The following is a 25126-nucleotide window of genomic DNA, read 5'->3' as shown; positions in this document are numbered from 1 at the left end:
TAGAATTAAAGATTTGCTCGGAAAGAATTCAGAAATACATGCCAGTTTTGAAACCATACTGAATCACAAAATTTGGTACAGTACTTGTTGATCCGTTTGGAACAGTGCTTTAACTTAAGTCAAATAAACGCAGTAAACGCAAATGTAAACTATACAGAATCAAATTTAGTTTTCTCCATTCCCTGCACACACAAAGGCACAATCTGTTCTTTGGATTCAGCTACTCTATTAAAGTGCTTATCTAGGTTAAACCTTCCCAGAAAACCGGCTTTCAGAATATTGGATGGTTTGGGGTACAGTGTGTATAGGTCCATTATACCAGCATTTCTCCATCAGTGTCTGCAGGTTGAATATGTTCGCTGAACCTTTTTTAATATGCTGTCACTATATAGTATTTTAATGACAGCATATTTGGAATGGGGTTATTTAAAGAAATAAGAAACATGAAGTTAACCTTTACCTAAAAAATGCAGTGCATAACTTTAGTCCTACATGGACAGGAACAGTGTCCAAGACTAATCTAATCTAATCTAATAAATTTTCACATTCTTTGTTTCCACAACGATGGCCTGGAACGTGTTTATGAACATGTAGCGTGAGAACAGTATGTAGAGCCGGCGGAACCACAGCAGCTGAGAGCGATGACAGAGCATGGCTTTCTGAGGAACGAAGAGGAGAGAGAAGTGAACAGACCGCAACACAGAGCAGTTACTTAAATTTGTTGGGTTACTGTGTACTGATTTATTTTTATTTTTATAGCCCTTATAATAAATCAGGTAGATGACCTGACCAAAGATCACAAACTGACACACGAGGCCTTAACATGCTACTGTAAGGAGCCAGACTGGTAGAGGCAGTTCAGACAGAGAAACTGCGTCATTCAGAGACCTCTCGGCAGGCTTAGTTAATGCTTACAGTAAAGGTTCAAAGTACTAATGTGTTAATCAGCAACAAGGAGCTTTTTACAGCTATGAATGTTCTGTATTCATAGTCTGCTATTCAGTCTTCAGTCTGGGAATACAGTGCTTAGCATAAGTGAACACACCCATGCTAAAGTTGACTAAAAAGAGGAATAAAAATCATCTTTTGAAAATTGATCTTAATGTCTTAATTCAAAAAATGAGGAAAACTCCTCATTAAGTACATAACTCCTTTAAGGACACCAGTTTTCTTTGTGAATGAATAATGTATCGTAAATAAATAAATGTTCTTCCTTAAAATACAGGATGCATAAGTCAGGACACCAATGTAACAGGACACCAGGAAACCATCATCACCATACCTAGAGATTGGCATGGTTTTATTTCAGTTAGCCTAATAGCTGGTTTGATTTGCAGTGAGAGATGATCTCTGGAAGGAACCCCATGCCAATCTCTAGGCATGGTGAAGGGTATGTGATGATGTGGGGCTATTTTAATTCCAAAGGCCAAGGGAACTTTATCAGGATGCATAGTATCCTGGATCCATGAAATAATGAAATAACTGGCCTTTAAAAATAATGGGAATTTAACATAGGGGTGTCCTGACGCACCCTATATTTTAAGGATGAACATTTACTGATTTACGATACATTATTCATTCACAAAGAAAATGGGTGTCCTTAAAGGTTGGAGATTTCCTCATTTTTTAAATTAAGACTTTAAGATCAATTTTCAAAAGATTTTTTATTCCTCTTTTTAGTCAACTTTAGCATGGGTGTGTTCACTTATGCTAAGCACTGTACATCTGAAGACAGCTGTACTGTAGAAGCTGAGAAACACATGAGACACGCGTAACGTTTCATCGGGTCTAATCAGAGCTTAAGCTTTTTGTTTAAACACTGACTCATGACACACCTTGGCACGTTTATACTCCTCTTGTCCAATGAGACAGCAGAAATCAGAGGGGAGGAGCCAGCTGACCGGCAGCTCTAAGACTGATAGATACTTTCTGAGGATGCTGATGGAGTGAAGAGAGAAGATCTGACAACCTGTAGGAACAGATGGATTAAAAAAAGCTTTAACAGTTGATTATTATTATAGGAAGAGGATTTAATCAATCATTTCATAGAGATTGTAGTCACAATAAGCTGTTTCAATGGTGTTGTCTACATGCTACTGATTATTTTTTATCAAATACAACTGAATACATATACTGTAATAGACTTAAGTGAAAAAAGAAGTGTATCCATAACAGAAAAAAAACAGTGCAACTGCACCAGTTTGTTTCTTTTTAAAATATATATATATTTGGTAAGGACTCACCTATATACAATACTGTTCAAAAGTTTGAGGTCAGTAAAATCTTGTTTTATGAAGAAATTAATACTTTTTTTCACAAAGGATCCATTAAATGGATCAAAAGTGATTTAAATGTTACAAAAGATGTTATAAAAGATTTAAATGTTACACATTTCTATTTCTAAAACTGCAGCTTTTGAACTTTCTAGAATCTAGATTTTTTTTACATTGATAATAATAAGACATGTTTCTTAAGCAGCAAATCAGCATATTAGAATGATTTCTGAATGATCATGTGACACTGAAGACTGGAGTAATGATGCTGAAAATTCAGATTTGCCATCACAGGAATAAATTACATTTTAAAATATATTAAAATAGAACACAGCTATTTAAAATTACTCTTACAGTCTTACTGCATTTTGATCAAATAACGCTTTGAACATAAGATAATTAAAAAAATCTTACATACCCTAAACTTTTGAATGGTAGTGCATAAAGGGCATAAACAAGCTTCTTGATGCGGTCACAGATAAACCTCCTAGTACTGAGAGTTAATGACAGGGTTATCAGAAAGAATATCTGTCTGATTAAAGAAACACGGGCGCCTAGAGGTTCACTGAGGATCTGTGACGTAAAATACGATTTATCCAGAAACAGATGGGAAACACCGGATTAACAGGACTAACCTGTCCTCAGTATGAGTGGACATACACTGAGAAATTGAAGTTAAATATAATAAAGCACATGTGTCAGTTTATTTAAAAAAAAATCATATGGCCACTGATATGTAACCCTTTGAAAATATTTTAATCACTAGCCTACTGAAACCAGAAGACATCTTCATGTGACAGCATATCGACCCCTAGTGGTTTGAGTCGTGAACTGACCATTTCATTTGCACCAATTTTGCACTAATCAATCAGATGTCTTTTCTCCCGATTGTTCTGTGCTTTCTGACACAATGTAGACACAGCAGAACAATGATCTCAGTAATTTCTCGCTTGGGTGTAAGAAAGGGTTGGTCTAGCTCAGTGATGCTTCTGGGAAAATTTATGTAAGTATACTGCAAATGTTTTCCAGAGTGCACTTAATACAGTGTACCAGTAGGTGGCGTACTTTGCCTAGAAAACATTCACAGCACTACCAACAAGGGCAAGATTTAAACTGTCAAGTCTTACTCTACAAAATGATGAATAATATTTTAAATAATATTATGCTAAATATATTTTTGAACGTAATGTAATAAGACTTACCTTCAGGTAGTCGTCCAGCAGAAGCCAGATGACTGTTGCCAAAGACATGAAAGAGAAAAAATATTAATGTAACACACCAAACTCAAACGCACATACACTCCAAAAACATTCTTAATGAGCATTTTTGTTTCCTTAAATTAACCTGATAAGCAGACTTACTTAATTTTGAAACTTGAATAAATGTCTTTGTCTTTAAGCATTTTTTTTTTGTTCTCTGGGGTCCTGTAGTCAATTTGCAAATCAGTTTCTTCTTATTTATTTTTAAAATAAGATGCTCATTAAGAAAATAATTTGTATTTAGTGTATCCAGGTCCAATTAAACAAAATAAATGTAGATATAACAATAGCAAGAGGATATAACGAAATTAAGACCTGCAGATTTACTGTAGTACTACTGACAATAAATATTATTCCAAAACTAAATGAAAATAATTTGCTAATCACTGTGTGCTTCCTAGCACCACTTTGGGTGTCCCCAGACCTCAGTTTGAAACTTCCTGGTAATTTGTATTATGCACAGGATAAGTTAACATAACTTGTACATAATTTTTGTTTGTTCTGCCATTACAAATGCACTCTTCACTCAGCACACCTATATTGTATATCACATATTTTATAAACGTGTAATTTGGTCAATAAACCAATATACTAATACTATTGATAACTCTGATTTATTTGTCTGCAGTCTTCGGAAGTGCCTCTCTCTTTCTCTCCTATTACACTGTGTGTGTGTGTGTGTGTGTTTGTCTTAAGGACACACACACTTCCTGAGGTCTGGGTTTTTCTCAGATTAGAGTGAGCTCTAAATCCATATGCAGTTCTTGGAACTGCCTGTCATGGCCTGGCTCTCCCAGTCACAGCACCTGTGTTGGCCCCGGAGCTCAGCCCACGACGATCAAGTCCCAGCGCCAACTTCACCACTGCTTCCTCCCTCTCTCTCTCAGACACATACACTTGTCTGGTTCACTATCTTTGTGGGGACTCTCCACAGACGTAATGATTTTTATACTGTACAAACTGTATATTCTATTCCCTTACACAAACCCTACCCCTAAACCCACCCATCACACAAAAATTTCCAAAAAAATATATATATTCTGTATGATTTATAAGCTTGTTTCCTCACTGTGACACGAGTCCCCATGAGTCTGTGTGCATTCAGGGTGAAGTCCCCACCGTGATAGAAAAACATGTACACACACACACACACAAAATAAATGAATCTACAACAGCACAGAAGAGACAGATGTCCGAGAAGATTGGCTCTGTTTCTTAGAACCAAACATTGCTCAATACCTAAATGCGGTTTGTTCTGACTGTTTTACTGCGAGCCTTCATTCAAGTCATTGCAGGATTAGGATTCATACAGTATTTGAAGGTATCAGGAAAAGTCCTGCAGTGCATTGTTGCAGCTTGAACAACAAGCTGTCTGATCCGAGACAGAGGATCTGTTTTTTCGTTCTTTCTGAACTGATTCAGTATTTTGCTGCTCTGCTGGAATGTGTGTAATGTGAGCTTTTATTTGTGTAGTGATGGTATGATAGCCAGATATGCATATTTCTTAAGCATATGTTGTGATTATTTTAATTCCTTTTGCTATGTAAAGCGCTTTGAATTACCATTGCTGTGTATGAAATGTGCTATATAATATATATACAGTTGAGTAAATATTATACAGTAATACAACATTGTGAAATATTATTACAATAAAAAAACTATTTCAATATATTTTAAAATGTCATTTAATTATTGTGTTGGCAAAGCTGAATTTTCAGCATCACATATTCCTTCGATTTGGTGCTCAAGAAATATTTCTTATTATCATCATCAGTGTTGAAAACAGATGTGCTGAAAACAGTTTTGTGCGAAATCACGATCACATTATTTTCAGGATTCTTTTAATAGATAGTTCAAAAGAACAGAATTTATTTGAAATCGAAATCCTTTGTAACATTATAAAAGTGTTTACTGTCACTTTTGATCAATTTAATTAATCCTTTCTGAATAAAAGTATTAATTTCTTTCTTTTTTGTTAATCTTACTTACCCCCACAAGTAAAATAAGAAGTAATAAAGTAAAATATGAAATAGCTGTAAATATAAAATCAGAGAAATTCTAAAAATGTTAAGATCCATTTTATTTTGTCTGTTTGACTTTGCATTAAACTGCACTGTACCTGCTTTGCGCCAAATCAGAGAGAAGTGTATGTCACAGAGTCATTAAATATCTTCACACCACTTTACTGCAAGGCCAGTTTTTAGACCAGTGTACATTTCTGGCTGGTCCTGGCTGGTTTATCTGGATTGGTTATAGTCTAGGTTGTGGGTTAACACAGCCAAACTGTTCACATGCAAAAGCTGGCTGACTAAAGACATCTTGCTGATTAAGCTAGCTAAGATACAGCTCTGTTCAGCAGGGTATGTGGGCAAAGTGCATCAATTTAGCAAGAATGAAGCTCTTTCCTATTTCATCTGGACCCACTAGGAATAATTCAGGTAATGTTTAATAAGCAACATTAGTCTGTTTCCTTTTCGTAATTATAACAAGAAACATCAAACAGCTGGCCTGACTTCAGAAAGTCTCTGTTCTTGACTAAGCTATTGTTACAGTTGCTTTATGTGGGGAAAAGTCATTCTTTTTAGAAATGAACTACAATGTACCACTATTTATTTTTTAACTTATACAAATCTACTTTGAGTAACCGCTAACATCCTGTTGTGGAGTTACATATTGCATTATGAAATTAGCACAAAGGTACCTGAGGGTCTTGTAGATGGCAATATGATTGGCATGTCCACTCACACCTCTGCCATCAAATGTCAGCACCTGCAGAAACACACCAGAAATCAGAGAATGATAAATGCACTGTTATGCACACCACATTATATATTATTGTTACATTATACATATAATGATATCAAAATTACAGCCATTATGCATATGCTTGAATTCACATTAAATACAGTAGCCTACATGTATTTTAAATTAAAATAAAACTTTACAATACAATATGCTTACATTTATTGTAGACTAAGGTATCATGAACTAACAATGAACATTACTTTAACCTACAGTATTTAACCTTTTGTGTTTTTTTTTTAAAGAAATTAATACTTTTATTCAGCAAGGGCGCATTAAATTGATCAAAAGTGACAGTAAAGAGATTTATAATGTTACAAAAGTTTTCTATTTCAAATAAATGCTGTTCTTTTGAACTTTCTACTCATCAAAGAATTACTCAAAAATATTTAGCAACTGTTTTCAACATCAGATAATAATAAATGTTTCTTGAGCAGCAAATCAGAGTGATTTCTGAAGGATCATGTGACTGAAGACTGGAGTAATGATGCTAAAAAAATTTAGAAAACACTTATTTTAAATTTCACATTATTGCCGTTTTCACTATATCTTTGTTCAAATAAATGCAGCCTTGGTGAGCATAGGAGACTTCTTTCAAAAACATGAACAAATCTAATACAGTTTTCATATTTTAAGATCAGTAATAACATTTTCCATTTGCATTCTTTCTTCTCACTGAAGAACAGGGTGAAAAGGTGAACACAAGGTGATAAAAAAAAGCAAAAGCAAAAGAAAAGAACTTGAAAATAAGATGAAACACAAGCCAAAGAAAAGCAGTAATTTGAAGACTCAGCAGTGGACTTGGTGGGAGTTGTTGCCAGAACTGTGTGGAAAGGCTTCTATCTGTGCATCGTCTGCTGTGTCACCAGGCGAGGGATTCTGTCTTTGGTAATGGGTGCTTTCCAAGCGGCCGCTGCACATAGCTCAAGCTCCAAGGGTGGAGGAGTATATGGTTGACAAAATAATAGATTGAGGCAGGTATGTAGAATGTTGCCAAACACAATGAGGCGAGTGAGTCAGCTTTCAGAAGAGACTATCGGCATGAGTGAGACAGAGAAACTCTAAATGCTGTGAACAGCAGAGAGGACTGAATAAATATGTTTATACATGCATGGTTATAGTCCAGCTAAAATTGTTTTAATTGTCTATCTGCCCACAGTGTGCAACACATGTAAAATGTGTTAAAAGTATTAAACACCTGTCGCACGTCATCTATGTCTTTCAAAGCATGTGCACAACAGTAAGGGTAAGGGCCAATTGCAGTACATAACACATAACACAACATAACCATGTTTGCACTCTGTACACACATATTATGTAAAGCATAAGGATCCTGGTACGCCCAGCAGTAATGCACATCTGATTAAACCAGATGAGTCTATTTGTGTAATAGTGCCCTACCCACAATCCTCTGCTCCTTGTGAGAGTGCGGTAAAGAACACAAGATGGCCACCACTCTTTTCCCACACGTTTGAAAGCCAAAATCAAATTGGAGTGTAATGTTATAGTTCAACATCAGTATTTCCATCCCCACAGCCTCTTCGACTTAAATCAAACATGAAATTAAGGGTGCAGCGGAACCGTGTGCTGATCCACTGGATTCAGCAGCCTGTATTAGTGAGTGAGTGTGCGGTTTAAAGTCAGACTGGACTGTTGCTGCAGTTGGCAGTCTGCTAGGAAGGATACCGGCTGCTCTTTGCATGTACACTTATGGATGCAAGGCGATGGAGGTAAACCAAGTCATGTTGCAAGGACATTGCTTTGTTTTCTGGCTTGTTTATGCAAGTCCTCCGTGCTTGGCTTTCTTTGGGAATTTCATGGCATGCGGGCTGTGAAAGAGGGAGAGTGAGGGACAAAGAAAACATTAAACAGTACACGTGAGAAAAAGAGAGGAGGAAAAAGAGGGAAAAATGTTTGTTCTAATCTTGATTTCAATTTTTTTGGGAGATCTTTTCTGGAAGTCCTTAGAGCAGGCTGATAGCTATCTGCGTTGGCTTGCCAGCAGTGACCCTGGGGAACCACGTGTCTGCTTCAGTGGTATTATAGGATATTACAGCATGTGTAATTAGGGCTAAATACAGGGGGGCAATGAAAAGCTTGTCTGAGTGAATTAATCTAGCTGATATGGTCTTAGACTCAAAGCAACCTCATGAGTTAGACTTAAGCTATCAGATAAGCGCAGTAAAAAACTGGAATCTCTGAAAATCTCTCTTTGATCCCACCCCCCCGAGACCTGACTGTCACATGACCATTTAAAGCCTCCATCCAGTCTAGGATCAGTGTTTTATGATGAAGTAATTATTTATTATTTCAACACTATTATATGGAGAGGTCTACATACTGTATATGACAGATTCTGTCAGAGCCAGTGGAATGCTAATTTCCCATCTCTCTTGCTGATTATTGTATGTTTATTTATCATATATTTATCTTTTGGTTTGTCCTAAAGTTCATCTGCAACCTTGTGTTCCCTTATCATCAGCCTCTTTTGTGTCTATCCAAGTGCCGGTTTGTTCTCAATACATTATTAATAATGTCCGAAACAAACATTTTAGATATCCTTTGGGAACATTCTGCAAAAAAGCACACACTTGTTTCCTCTTTTTTGGGAACTGTTTTAGTGCACTCAACTCTTTCATAAATTTAAAAGGCCTATCACTGGTCTCAACTTCACGACTGTACCACTGTCATGTCAAACTGCTCCGAGAGCTCTCCCAACCTGCCGATGTGTTCTAGAGGAATTTCTGTACATTTAGGTTGTAACGGTGGCAGCCCCAAATCAAATCAAGGTCATACAAATAAACTCCAGTTTTCTGGATGAGGTGGACCTGGATGTATGGAAGTTTCCTACCAGACTGATGCTGTAGTTTTGGGTGTGTTTGAGGATCAGAGAGGAGACCAGTGCAGTGCTCCACTGGACCGTAGGGTCATCTGGAAGCTCTCTGCATGAACAAGAGGAGAGAAGGAGAAAAAAATAAAAGTGTCATATGGAGATTTAACACATTTTTAAAATGAGACATAGCATGTAGGCAACTAGATTTTTACAAATTTGAGTTGAGTGTAAAATGGCTTTCTTGTGAGCTTGTGAGTGGTTGCATGTACGTTGCTGTATGGTTGTTAAGCTGTTCAGAGTGGTTCAAAGTGAGTTGATATATGGTTGAAAGGAGTGGAATGATGGAAGCCCATTAGTGCCACAATAATTCTGTGTTAAAGTAAGAAATAAAAAATAAAGTCAGAGATATAAAGTCACAATGCATCAAAATAAAGTCAAATTGGGACAAAGTCATAATTACCTTTTTATTTTTTTCTCAGAAACAGGCTTTCATAGGTCCTTCTATCAATGTGTTTTTTATTGTCTGGGAGAAAACTTTATGTTAGAGTGATTAGATACAGTGAGGAAAATAAGTATTTGAACACCCTGCTATTTTGCAAGTTCTCCCACTTGGAAATCAGTCGTCTGAAAATAGTCACCGTAGGTGCATGTCCACTGTGAGAGACATAATAAAAAATAAAAAAAATCCAGAAATCATAATATATAATTTTTTTAACTATTTATTTGTATGATACAGCTGCAAATAAGTATTTGAACACCTGTCTATCAGCTAGAATTCTGACCCTCAAATACCTGTTAGTCTGCCTTTAAAATGTCCACCTCCACTCCATTTATTATCCTAAATTAGATGCACCTGTTTGAGGTCGTTAGCTGCATAAAGACACCTGTCCACCCCATACAATCAGTAAGAATCCAACTACTAACATGGCCAAGACCAAAGAGCTGTCCAAAGACACTAGAGACAAAATTGTACACCTCCACAAGGCTGGAAAGGGCTACGGGGAAATTGCCAAGCAGCTTGGTGAAAAAAGGTCCACTGTTGGAGCAATCATTAGAAAATGGAAGAAGCTAAACATGACTGTCAATCTCCCTCGGACTGGGGCTCCATGCAAGATCTCACCTCGTGGGGTCTCAATGATCCTAAGAAAGGTGAGAAATCAGCCCAGAACTACACGGGAGGAGCTGGTCAATGACCTGAAAAGAGCTGGGACCACCGTTTCCAAGGTTACTGTTGGTAATACACTAAGACGTCATGGTTTGAAATCATGCATGGCACGGAAGGTTCCCCTGCTTAAACCAGCACATGTCAAGGCCCGTCTTAAGTTTGCCAATGACCATTTGGATGATCCAGAGGAGTCATGGGAGAAAGTCATGTGGTCAGATGAGACCAAAATAGAACTTTTTGGTCATAATTCCACTAAACGTGTTTGGAGGAAGAAGAATGATGAGTACCATCCCAAGAACACCATCCCTACTGTGAAGCATGGGGGTGGTAGCATCATGCTTTGGGGGGGGGGTTTCTGCACATGGGACAGGGCGACTGCACTGTATTAAGGAGAGGATGACCGGGGCCATGTATTGCGAAATTTTGGGGAACAACCTCCTTCCCTCAGTTAGAGCATTGAAGATGGGTCGAGGCTGGGTCTTCCAACATGACAATGACCCGAAGCACACAGCCAGGATAACCAAGGAGTGGCTCTGTAAAAGCATATCAAGGTTCTGGCGTGGCCTAGCCAGTCTCCAGACCTAAACCCAATAGAGAATCTTTGGAGGGAGCTCAAACTCCGTGTTTCTCAGCGACAGCCCAGAAACCTGACTGATCTAGAGAAGATCTGTGTGGAGGAGTGGGCCAAAATCCCTCCTGCAGTGTGTGCAAACCTGGTGAAAAACTACATGAAACATTTGACCTCTGTAATTGCAAACAAAGGCTACTGTACCAAATATTAACATTGATTTTCTCAGGGGTTCAAATACTTATTTGCAGCTGTATCATACAAATAAATAGTGAAAAAATCATACATTGTGATTTCTGGATTTTTTTTTTTAGATTATGTCTCTCACAGTGGACATGCACCTACGATGACAATTTCAGACCCCTCCATGATTTCTAAGTGGGAGAACTTGCAAAATAGCAGGGTGTTCAAATACTTATTTTCCTCACTGTAAGTAGTTAAACACCTCTCTCCAATATGCCACATCATTATAAGGGTATCATCCATACTTACAAATATGCCGTCTGTGGTACAGATGGTGCAGGACAAATTACACACCAAAGTTTAAGTCTGAGCAATGGTAATAGTGACTCTTGACTTATCAAGCACAACTAATGAGTGGCATTATATTCAATACTAAAGACACAAATGATGGAAGAGGTTTGTATATACTGTACTGTCCATGTTCTTTTTGTAAGTTTGATTTGGACTGAGCAAAAAGCCTCTACGTGCCAACACACACAGCTGCAACAAAACAGCGAGGTCCTGGAAGGGCAGGTTTTGGCCCGAGGGCTACAGTGGCGAGCGAGAGTCTCTCTATCTGATTTACTGCCACAGTCTTACTACCGCTCAGCTTGAATGCATCCCACAGTCCTCTCTGAAGTCTGGGATCAAAGGTCACCCGGGCTTTTCCCTCTCATTCATCTGTAACTACAACTCAGGGAAAACAAGGGCCATGCATTAATCTCTCTCTTTCTTTTTGTTCTCTTTCTCTCACACACAACTTTCACTTGAACACCCCACATAGCTGCTGTGTAATGTATTGGGGTCAGAAGAAGCACTGCCCACTGTGGACAATCACTTAAGTGCATGTTGTTTTGTTTTCTTGCTGTTTTACTCCTAGACACCTTTATCAAACATCAAATATTAGAACAGCAAAAAGAAAGATAAAGAACAGTTGAGTAAGCAAGAGTGTAGGGATCTGGATTAAGAGACAGAAGCTCCAAAACATAGCGAGCTGCCTACCTAGACATTATTTTAAGTCATCGTAGGTGTGCTTGAGATGTGAAGGTTGTTCCAAAAGGTCTGTCTAAGACAACTTTTTGTGTGTGCAAAATTCTAAGGCAGCATTAGATATAGAGACTGGAAATGTCAATCCAATAATGCAGTGCATTAGATGGTATATGATTTAGGAGAAAAGTGGCAATAAAAGTAGTTACTTATTATATAAATATAAGATAAGACTTTTAAAACATAGCCAGAGAAACATTTTCAGAGCTGAAAAAGTTTATAATTGAATTCTGGCAGGCAGGAAGGCAAACAAATTCACTGGAGGACTCTGTATCTACAATGATTCAATGGCCAGATTTTGGATATGGCGGGGCAAAGTGGACTGTGATTGGCTGAGAGGGCCGGGTTGGCAATGCGTACCAGTTGGCACTGAATGTGTTAAAGACAGCCGGCAGCAAAATCCGAGCTCAAGGTCAGGGGGTAAGACGAGAACGGGGGGGTGTGAAAGTCAGAGTGAGAGAGAGAGAACAGATAAAGAGAGAGAGAGAAACAGAGCCAGTTGAATTGAGGCAACCTCCCTCTCTTGACAATGGGGCTTGACAGTTGTTTCTGTTCTTTTGTGATGGATCTGCACACAAATCAAATGCTGGTCAGGGTCACAAGGTCAGCTCTGAAGGATACCCTATCAGAGGCGGGGTGGGTGCGAGGTGATATGCTAGAAAATGGGGTGACTTGGAAATTGGGCAGTAGCAGTTAGGATAAGACAAAAGAGAGCACAGACAGATCTAATGTACAAAGACTCATACGATAATGTAAGAGGTGGAACTTGACTTGAAAAAGAGGTATGAATGCCAAGATATCTTTCTACCTACTTATCACAAAAAATAAAACAATTGATTTTATCCAAATATTATGAATTTGATGTCTTATGATTTATTCTGCAGCACAGCTGAAGCAAAAGTATAATTATTAGCTTGTAAGGCAGCTTGATATTAGCGTGATATTCATCAAACATATAAACACTATAAATAATGATTTTTCGAAATTTGTATATAAAAACATTAGTAAATGTACTCCAGTATGTTTTACAGAAAAATACTATTTCAGTTTTTCAATATCAAAAATTCATGTTTAATCAATGTGTTACTTGTGGTTTCTTTGAAATTGTTTGTGAAATTTGTGTCTACACCAATTTTTCAGAGCACTAAACCTCTTAATACAATTTTTGTTTGACCAAAATAAAGGATATTCTTTCTATTTTTTTCTTTTTACATTTAATGAAATCTAAACATTTAGTTAAAGCTTAGAACTTTGAATAAATTTTAGTTTAGAAACCCCTATTGGCATTGACTTACATTTTATTAGAATGTTCAGCAAAAAAACGTTTTTGGCAGTGATGCAGTTACAAACCGATATGACTTTCTCATGTATAATGCTGAAGGTGAATTTGTGAGGAATATCTTGGCTGCTCTTTTACATATAATGAAAGCGCATGAGAACTAGGTATGCTCCAAAATGACAGAAAAACATCATAAAAGTATCATAAAGTGGTCTAAGCTTTAGAAGTCTTCTGAAGTCATACAATTGCTTTGAGTGACAAATAAACCAGTCTTGATAATTTGATCAGTTTTTCCCTTCGCAGAAGCTCTAAATGGACTGCACAAGTCACTAGGACAACAAAAATATTACATCACTGTCAATGATGCCAAACTGCTTTGGCTCTCACATGTCTGCTTTTAAAACAAAGCTATCGCACTTGACCTCAAAAGACAGAGAATATAGCACATGGGCCACTTTTACGATACTTTTATGGTGTTTTGGCATTTTGGAGCTTGACAACCTCACCCCCTTTCACTTTTTTTATTATGTAAAGCCAGGATACTCTTCAAAACTTCACATTCAACGTCCAAAGGACAAAAATGAATGTGGCTTCAGTATGGGATGAGGATGAGTAAATTATGACAGAATTGTGGGTGAACTGTTGCTTTAATAATTGTAGCACATACACAAACATTCTTTCCAAAGTCAACAACAACTTGAGTGTTCAGGCTTTTCGAGGCATTTTACTACACTGCCCTTTTAAGGGAAGAAAGTTTCAAAGCTTACACCTTTAATCTTCTAGAACCAAGAACAAGGAACAGAAAGAGAGAATGATAATGAAATAAAGAAAAAAAGAGAAAAACACATGATCTACCTGACCTTTTTCAGAATGGATCAATGCAGTGTTAGCCTCGCTATAGCAACAGTGTCAAATGCCCCATAGTAACCTCTCTTCTCCCTCCCTTCCTTCTCTCTCTTGCTCGCTCACTCACTCATCCGCATGTGCAATTGCTTGCAGGCATCTGAATGCAGCAGATGAACTTTAGCCTACTGAGGAGGCGGTGTGTGTATGTGTGTGTGTGTGTGTGAGAGAGCAGAGAGGGTGGGGGAGGGGGGTGGGGAGACTGGCAGCGTTTGTTTTGTCTGGTCACATGGGGCCAGGGCCGCCTTTCCTACAAGGCCCCGGTGCATGCTGGGAAAAGCTGACTGCTGAACGAGTTAACCCTTTCAGCATGGAAAATATCTGACTGAAATGGGTTAAGGTTTGCAGTTATGTTTGTGCAGATTTATGGAGTATAAGAAGCACTTTTATCAGTCGGTAGCTCTGCAGTGCAGCAAACTGGAAAGCTCAAGCTACATTCTTCATTCATTTAGATGTTCAGGAGCAGCCAAACAGCCTTTTTCAGCCAAATTTAGAACACCTATTAAAATAAAATTACACTCTCAAATACTTGGCACAAAAGAGCCCTGCAGCTTTCAAAATATAATACAGAGAACACTGAGAAAAGTCAAAATTTTTACATAAAAAGCTGACATTTTTATCATAATTACGAGACAGTCATAATTATGACATAAAAAGTCGAAATGATGACAAAAAGTCACACACAGACAGAAGCATAGGCTACATGTGCACAGAAATTTGTTGTTAGCGCTGCCTGGTGATCGACTTTTTTGATAAAATAGTTTCATAACTGAAAAGCTAAATGACAATTCTCAGTAGCGAGGTGATAACGTTTCTGTTTTTGAAGCAGTTAAACTTATAGCTTTACTACTAGTAGAGATGCTGCTGCCAAACACTGTTGAGAGTTCAATTATTCCTGACATAATTTCCAATTAGTATATATTCTACTTTTTAACTTACAATTATGACTTACCAAAGAATGATTTTTTTCTTATTTAACAGAAATGGGTTTCCATACATATTATATTGATAGTAGTCATTTTTATTACATGTAATCATTTAAATAATTAGAACACTTTATTTGGAATTAAATGAGAAAATACATTTGCTGTGAAAACAGTCCAAACTTAAGATTATAGGTTCCTTTATAAATTCTCAGACAGCCACTATGGGAATATCTGGCTTAGTTCAAGAAAAACATGCAGGATAATCTTACAAAAACTAACCTAACACCCACTGAAAGCTCTCAACACATGACATAGACACAGAGAGAGACCTGTAAAAGGAAGTAAACAGAGGACAGGCTCTCAACCTGATGTCACCCTGCCAGGCAGGTGGACTGTGTGGTCTGTGTTCAGACAGATGTCTGCCTCAATGAATAATACAGAAAAAGAGAGAGGAAAAAGAGGAGTGGGGGTCGACTAAGTACAAGTTCAGTAGAGCGTGTTCAGATGTGCTCTTATCACAAAAGCACTCCCATGATGCATTGCCTCGGTCAGAGTGTAGGCGGTCAATGCAGCTGTGCACCAGAGAGAGCAAAGCAACTCTGAGAAGAGGGTCACACGACTCATTCAGAGCCCATGAGGACACACACTCTGAGACGGTAAGATACAACAAAGTAAGATACAACAGAACTTTACAATCATAGTGTAAAATGAAATGGATATCACGCACACTCACAATTCAATTCAATGAATCAGAAAGACAACTTTTAATTGCCAGCAAACAAGTCTACACAGATAATATAATTAGAGATGATAATCACAAGTTCATGAGGCCACATTAAAAGCTGTACCACATTAAAAGCTGGTATAAAGTCTGATCCACTCTGCAGATAATTCTGACTGAAAACCACCAACTTAAACAGGAAGAGGCTGTCTGACCAACATGTAAAGCGTTCAACCTGTTGGTTTACTCACATGTTCAGGGTAGGAATGCACTAATTACAATTCTAGCTGTTATCGAGAAGCTCATACTAAACTTGTAGCCGATCAGCAGTAGGGGTGTCCACTCATGATGGGAAAGGAGAGAGAGTGAGCTGAGCAAGAGGGAGATTTGAAGAAAGACTTTAGAAGGAGAGACGGCTGAGAGACAGAGGTTTCCTGGATTCCCTGAATCTTCTCACATTATTATGTATGGAAGATATTGAAAGACCAAAATTCTTTGCAATCTTGCATTAGAAATGTGATTTTTGAATTGTTTGACAATTCTCTCATGATATTTGGCATGAAGTGATGAGCCATGACCCATCTTTGCTTGCAAAGACAGAAAAGCTCATTTTACACCCAATCACAAGACCCTCACCTATTACCAATTCCCCAATTTATCAGGGACTGCTTTTAAAAAAAAATTACCTTGGATATTATATGAGCTTTTCACTTTTATTTTGCCTCTGTCCCAACTTGGGTGGTGAAGTTGGGTGGCTTGTGTAGCAGCCATCAAAAAAAAAAAAAAAATTATATTAACAAAATACACTTAAGTTGGTCAGTGAAAACTTTGAAAATCTTTTCTTTGTACTTTTGTCAGTTAAAAATAATAATAATAAAAATAAAATAAAAATAAAATCACAGATTCTTGATTTTATTGCATTTTACAAAATGTCCAACTGCTCTGGACATTTAGGGTTGTATTTGATTAAAAATACAGCAAAAACAATGACATATTATTACAATTTAAAATAGCTGTTTTCTATTTGACTAAGTTTAAAAAAGTAATTTATTCCATTGATGTTAAAGCTGAATTTTCAGCATCATTACTTCAGTGTAACATGACCCTTCAGAAATCATTCTAATATGCTGATTTGATGCTCAAGAAACATGTCTTGTTATTATCAATGTTGAACAGTTGTGCTGCCAAATATTTTTGTGGAAACCCTGATACTTATTTTCAGGATTCTTTGATGTAGAAAGAAAGAGAAAGTATTATTAATTTAAATGATTATATATATATATACAGTGTTTCCCCTAGGTTTACAGGTTTGGGGGGGGGGGGATTTTTTTTTTTTTTTTTTTTTGGTGCGTTCCCGAGATTAGACCTTTCTTAACATAATGCCGAAAACCCGAAGTCTCTAGGTGGTCTGATTGAGGAGTAGATAGAAGTGCAAGATTGGTGCGCACAGACGCACAGAACAGAAATCATGAGTTGATAAGCGCAATTTCCGGGGGAAAATTGCGCTAAAAATGTTAACATAAGATATCTGTTTAAAAAAATAAAATAAACATATTTTAATCTTTTTAAAACTGACTTTTGAAAATAACCTTTGTTAAATGTATATAAGTATTTGTTCATATTAATGGACCAGAGCTTAATAGTTTTATTTTTTTAACTAACAACTAAAAAAAGATTTAGAAATACTAACAAATATATTGCTCATTCATTGTTCGTTAATGTGTTAATACATTTATATGACAAACTAATTTTAAATGGGCTTTTTTGTGAGAAGTTTTTATTTCTATGATGCATTTATTGGAGAGAACAATCATGTCAGACGCAGCACTGCTGTGAACGCACATTCACGTTTAAACAATTTAAACAATGTATTATTCAATGCATTACTTCTATATAATTATATATTAAGTTGCTCAAGCAAGTGGTAAAATACGTAACCATGTACTTATATTAACATCTTTTGCATTTAAATTTTAATACAATAAATCTTGCATGTCACAAAGAACTTGTTTTTCCACCTCCACGAATGTCATTATGTCGCCTTGTTGAGGTAAATTGTTTTCCTTGCTTAACCCCGGTCTTAAAGTGAAAAAAGTAGTATTTAATTAAATAAATGTACTACGTTTTATTTAATTAATCGCACTTATGGTGAAATGACTACATTTTCAGGTCAATCTGTGTTCATTTTGCCCACGAAACATGCGCTGTCACTTTAATTCAGCGTTTGCAGCACAGGAAAAAATCATAGACAGTATATAAACGGCAAAAATAGACTCGGTGCGGAAACGATATGCTGTATACGCAGCGCAACTGAAAGAAATCGATCATCGACGGACTGCATCCGCGTGCAGTGTAAAAGCTTTGTAAACATGGGTAGGCTATGGAAAAAAAATACTCACCGCATACACACTGCAAACGAAATATGTGTGAAACGGGCGGAGCAGGAGAGCTACTCCGGCTGCTACTCGCAGTAGAGTGAGTGTTGCCATCTTCAGTTCAGCGACATATTTCCCGCCGCGCGCTCTCTGTCCGCTAGTGCTCATCTGTATTTGACGCAAGTGTTTGTTTGTGTGTGAGTGTGCGCGCTTGCGCACTCATTGGAATAGCTAATTGTAAACGCGCAAACACAGACAGAAAAGACATGCCATCGTGGAAATAAGATAAATAACATATTACTTAAGGGCTATTTAGTTTTTTTAATAAAATAACAAATTGTAATCTGGCACTATAAATAAATTCAAATCAAATTTACTTGACCTTCAAGGGGGGCGGGGGGAGCTGTTAGGAGGGCGGGGCGCCCCCCTTATATAATGGTAGGGGAAACACTGATATATATATATATATATATATATATATATATATATATATATATATATATAAAATAATCACTATTTACAGATTTAGTCCAGGTATATTGTGCCTCCCTAGTTTAAATAAAGTCTAAATATTGAGAGGAGACCCTGATGCCAGGATATTATGTAGCAGGCTAGCCGCCAGCCAGTCAGTCAGATAGCAATTGCTGACTTCAACCAGTTCTTACCAGTTTTGCATCCAATGTACATGAGTGAGCAGTCTGTGGACGTCTGAGACTAAAGTCCACAAGACTTTGTCACTCTAACTATGTGCACTCATGTAACCTTTGTCTACTCAGTTGAGTGTGTGTGTGTGTGTGTGCGCATTCAGAACTCTGAGTACGACAACAGTTGCTGCTGACTACAGGGTATGAATAGGATCATTGCATGCACACCAATCCCTGATCACTAGACAGCGACCTTTCCTGAACCAGCTCAGATCCCAGATGACCCTGCCAGGACGCTGACGCTGACACTGACACACACACACGCAAAAGCTTAAACGTGCACATGAAAGCCAGAGATTATCACGGTTTGCTGAGGTCATGCTATGCAACCGAAAAACCCAGAAGCTCATCTTTCAGATTTATGTGTTATCAGTTCACTGCAGTCGTCAGTTATCTATGCTCCAGTGAAATCTGTAACATATTAGATTAAAAAAAAAGATCAGGATGACATTGATTAGAGTATTTGTGAGTGATCTATGCTGTACCAAAGCTTACTTTTAGTCACTCACAAACTGGGTTTTTGACAAATGCGGGGTGAGATTTAAGCCTTGTTTGTTTGTGTACGTGCTTGTGAATGACTATAGAGGAAAGGATCATAAAGATTACAGTGTCAGCTCCTGGGTAAAGACTGAGATACGGTGGATAAGGTGAACAAGGAAAATGAGTCAGAATGGATCAAAGTTTATGCTGTGTGTACATTAGGTTAAAAAATAAAGATAGGGTGAGCGTGTGAGAGAGAGAGAGAGAGAGAGAGAGAGAGAGAGAGAGAGAGAGAGAGAGAGAGAGAGAGAGAGAGAGAGAGAGAGAGAGATACAGGCGGACTGGGCGTTGTGCCAGCTTATTATGAAAGGTCCAGGTGGGTGTCTGAGTTTACATGATACTTATGACCTAGTCAACACACACAAACACTCCCAGGCTTCTCAGAACACACCCTGATTCCACGTACCCTCACTAGAGCGGTCTAAAACAAGACAACTGCTCACTGACCCCACACTTACACAAAGAGTGCGTACCACACACACACACACGCAGTGATCTAAATGACCCAAATGGAGGTAAATGTGACAGCTGTGTCCAAAGCAGTCAAAACAAGGGCGTATCTGATCGTCCAACACACCAGGAAATGTCTTGTTACATTTGGGACAGCTAGAGGGTCCATTCTGCTTTAGTTTTTCCATCCTTCCAAGAAACCAACAAACTCTAAATGTGGAGAAGTTTCAGCCATGCGATGGTGTTTTGGACCTCTGGGGATCTGCAGAATTTAAGCACGAAAACACCAATGCCAAGAAGGAAGCATAGAGTGCACGAATACATGCAGGGAAGAACTGCAGGCAGGGCGGGTCATTGTACTTGGAAAACAGCCTGGAAAACATATTACCATGACTATGCAAATTCTTTTGGGAGAACTTGAATTTGTGACACATACATCATATTTTTTGCCTGCCATTCTCTGGGTGGACAGGAAAACTCTGGTTTATGTCATGTAACAAAATCCCACAGGGTTTTGAATTATTTTTTTTTTTTTTATCTAAAATGCCTTCATGTGATTTTTCAGCAAGAGACTTGCAATTATTTCCAGAGGAACTGGACTAGCTAACGACAATACAGAGTACAAGCTGTCTCAATTTTATTGTCATCCAGCCTGTCCAATATTTCAATTATTTTTAACAAAAAGCAAATACTCATTTCCAAACCCATTGATTGGGATGAACCGTTACTGTGGAACAAGGGCACACACTGCAAAAAATCTATTTTAACTCAGTATTGTTGTCTTATTTCAGTAAAATGCCTAAAAATACATTTATCGTAGAAACAAGATATTAAGTGTTGTTTTCAAAGAATTCCAAAAATCTTTAGACAGGTTTATTTAATGCAGTAATACAATAAAACTGGTTTTCCCTTTGAATGGACTTGTGACTTTTTTACATAGCATAAACCTGACTAAGCTAAGAACTTCTTTGTCAAATATCTTTTTTTTTTTTTTTTTTTTTAAACCAGCTGCAAGCTGAAATCCAAGCACACCCTGACAAAGTGTTATCTGAAATGCTGAAGGATTCCTAACTACATTTTTCCAACTGTGGATTTAGGGTCTTTGGGAATAAAAAGTGTTAAGTTTACTTTAAAGAAATGACTAAAAATGCTTCAAAACTAAAAAATCCTAGCAGTAGCAGTATGCTCTGAAGAGACAACATTTTATAATCATGTATAAATGATCTCTAAAGTTAAAAAGAACAGCATTTATTTGAAACAGAAATCTTTTGTCACACCATAAGTGTCTTTACTGTCCCTTTTGATCAATTTAATGTGTTTTCAATGGTGTAAATATTACTGATACGTGTCTCCTACTGTTGGTTACATGTACTTCAGCCAGACTCTGGCACAGCTAAGCAGTGACGGAAAATGTGGGTAGGAAGAAATCTTATTTGGCCTGCCTGTATTTTGGAAATCTGAACTATAGTTAACATTTGAGAAAAACAGCTGATGATTCAGGAAAATACAGAAAATTCAACCGTACCACACAGATGTGAGTGATATTGGTAATTGTGGGATCACAATGACTATTTTAGAAATCATGCCCCGTGTACTCTTTTTTTTTTTTTCAGGCCGTGTCATCATAGAGTTCTCAGGGGGGTTAAGGACTGCCCTTTTAGTCTCCCGGCCTGGTTGTTTATGTCGGTGACAGATCAAGCTCCCATACATCATCTCGAGCTGTCTGTGCCTCTGTTGTAACAAGAATGGAAGGGTTTAATTTGTAGCCCAGCCACTCTTTGTTTACAGGGCAGCCAGGGGAGAAGAGGAGGGGCCTGACCCAGACACCCTTAAAGCTACAATATGTAATTTTTTTCGCTGCTAGGGGTCGCTAACCTCTTACAATAACAAAGGTGTAGGTTGATGACGCATAAGCAGAATTATGGAACTTGTCGTCATGCTGATGGATCTAATAATGTTTATGGATGAATGAATACACTGATGTTTTTTAACATGACTGTGGTGTGAAGCAGGGCGCATTTGCTAATGAGAGACAGATATCAGCGCCACACGCGAGTCCCGGGGATATAAAGGAATAAGGACATTTCATTCTACCGAACTACCCGCAAGAGCTGAATTACTACTCACACAGGTCAGTTTATTTGACGAATTAAACTTGTGAGGTAACGCAGCGTTGTTTCACTTGGTCTACACTATCACACTAAACTGCATGAGTGTGTTGAAAGTTATAATGTTATTCTATGTGTTAGTTTGTTGGCTATATGAGACTAGCAGTAAGCTAGGTCAACATTAGAATAACATACTGATCATATTCTAACATTTCATCATGTTGAGCTATATAACATTTATTCGTTTTATGTACATTTGCTCCCCTGTCTAATAAAGTACATGCAAGAGCGGCGTCTCTGTCAAGTCAAAGTTAGTCATGGACGTGAAGCTCTCGAAAACGCCACGCCGATATTGATCCTCGTTTTACTTCTCCTTTTGTCCCAAAGACTGCTTGCCATGGTCCATAATGTTTGAACGAAACAACAACAGCGTGAGCGTGCCGCTAGACGTTACGCAGTTGTCCACGTCTGTCACCATGGTTACTATGGCAGTACGAGCTGAAACCAGGCATAATGCGGATATTACGTCATTGACAGGCAACAAGTGGAACAGGGCGACAGGGACGAGCCATTATTTAAAATTGGAATTTCTCTGAAATTAAAAATCTTTGGAAACTTTTGGGATATTGTAAGTACACAACTGCAGTTAGTACATCACACTGTGCAAGTGATTTTTGGATATTTTATTACAAAAATCTTACATATTGTACCTTTAAAGGGGTCATCGGATGCCCATTTTCCACAAGTTGGTATGATTATTTAGGGTGTTCATATAAAGTTTGTAATATACTTTGGTTAAAATTCCTCAATGGTTGTGTAAAACAGCACCCTTTTACCTCCTCAAAAACAGCTCTGTTCACAGCGACCTGTTTCGGTGCATGTCTCTTGAAATGATAATGAGCAACTGCTCACCCCACCCTACTCTTCCATGGGGGGTGTTGAATGGCTGATGGCAGAAATATGCTAATACGGGACAGTCCGTCAGTGGTCGTGGGCGGAGCATGAGCATTATGACATCATAGTGCTCAAAAAAAATCCAAACGGCCTAATTATTGAGAGTGAGATTAGTGGGAAAAAAAAGGAGTGAATGGATTTTTTTCATTGTATGGTGGTTGTGTCCACACACTGCAAAGACAGATTTATATGCAAATGCCAAAAAATTCATATAAAAGTGAATTTTGCATCCGATGACCCCTTTAATGGGTTTGCTCGCTGCGGCTGAAGCCTCAGGGGGATGGCCATACTGGAACTAAATGTTTATTTTCATAGCATGAATAAAACACCCCCACCAAGAGTAGACTACGGCTTATTGTCAGGGTTGGGAGCTGATTGATTGACACAGTCTTTATTATCTTTATGGAGTTATGTTGAAGATCAGGGTTGGCAGGTCTGTGCATCTTACTCATCAAGTGAGGACTTAATCATGTGCATTCATTCATAAGAAGAAACTGAAACTGTCCAAGAAAATCTGCCATATATGCCTTAGCATTCATTCATGTAAACGCAACTGTGCTCAAGTCAAGTTCTAATTAATTAATTAATTTAACAGTAATTGTAGAGAGACATCTTGTTATACGTTTTCAAAATGATTTTATATAGTTCTACAGAATGTCACGAAAGAAATGTATATACACACATATGCATATATGTGTATTTTATTGTTGAAAACAGTTTTTGCTGCTTAATATTGTGTAAACGGTGATAATTTTTCCAGGATTCTTTGTAAATGTCTTCACGCTCACTTTTGATCAATTTAATGCAACCTTACTGAATAAAACTATTCATTTCTTTAAATAAAAATACTTACCGCAAATTGATAATAATAAGAAATGTTTCTTGAGCACCAAATTAGCATATTCACATGATTTAGGCAAATTCAGCTTTGCCATCACAGGAAAAAAAAAATCATTAAATTATGTAAATCCAATGCAGTCTTTTAGATTTCCATTCAAGAAGTTATTCAGATGATTAAGATGTTATATTTATATTATATTATGACCACAAGTCATACAGGTTTGGATCAACTTGAGAGTAAGCAAATGACGACAGATTTTACATTTTGGGGTGAACAATTACTTTAAATGAAAATTGTGTAACCTGTGTGTGTAATCCCTTACTTGTCTTCTATGACAGTGACATGGTTGGATGGAATTCCCAGCACTGCACAGCTGTCAAGCAGTTCCCTTTTGCGTTGGAGTCCTTGATTGTTGTAATTGCCTGAGGATTGCAGAAACATTTGATGTGTCTCTTTTACATTACACAAGCATGGCAAATATTTCAGCAGAAGTCCAGATTTCTTTATCTAATCATAGAGTATAGTATTTATGCAAATTACATTATTAAACAGCATGCATTTGCTAGGTAAAAAAAAAAGGATCTGGCTTTCAATAGAACTGAAAAATGATTCAGGTTATGGTTATAATTTATTTACAGAATAGTAAACCTACCTGTTGACAAACATAACAAATAAACGGATGCTTGTGATTCAACAAGTTTTAAGATTGTAGGTGCAAAGAACATGCATTCGTCATCTGGATGTGCAGTGACTAAAAGAGCTCGAGTCTCGTTTGCTGTCACGCGCTGCTTGCCATCCTCTGAGTTTCGTAAGAGCGCGCCGGACCTCTTTTGTGTTGGACAAAAGTGTGCGTTTCCAAAGGTGTATGAAGGGGTGGATATTTTATTTCGTAAGTGTGGCCATAACTGGCTAAATCTGTAATACACAAACTTTATAGAAACTGTGTAAGCCACTAAGACAAATATGATGGAAACGAAAACAAACATCTCGACCGCGCCATGAAAGAGTCCGTGTAGAACATCGTTTCCTGACTAATGGTTCCTATAGACCTGCAGATCGGATTGTTTGAACAAAAAACACTGGGTTATTGTAGGATATTATTTGTTTCCAATTTATATACACCTAATATAATTTTGAAGTCAGAAAAAAGTACAAC

At 37.6% G+C, this 25126-nt stretch overlaps 1 protein-coding gene across 1 annotated transcript; it reads right to left on the bottom strand.

Moving 5' to 3' along the window:
- Positions 1-137: 137 nt before the first annotated feature.
- pigl (phosphatidylinositol glycan anchor biosynthesis, class L) lies at positions 138-24991 on the bottom strand (the record flags this gene model as incomplete). Its single annotated transcript, XM_084113422.1, is given in 8 exon segments — positions 138-659; positions 1836-1969; positions 3476-3507; positions 6234-6301; positions 9186-9276; positions 24293-24392; positions 24623-24970; positions 24973-24991. Coding segments are annotated over 8 exon segments (921 nt in total). The 3' UTR covers positions 138-530.
- Positions 24992-25126: the final 135 nt, after the last annotated feature.

Source organism: Abramis brama (genome assembly GCF_963993115.1).
Source record: "Abramis brama genome assembly, chromosome: 5".
NCBI classification, from domain to species: Eukaryota; Metazoa; Chordata; class Actinopteri; order Cypriniformes; family Leuciscidae; genus Abramis; species Abramis brama.
Note: the sequence above shows the minus strand (reverse complement) of the source record. Positions and strands in the feature narration are given on the sequence as shown.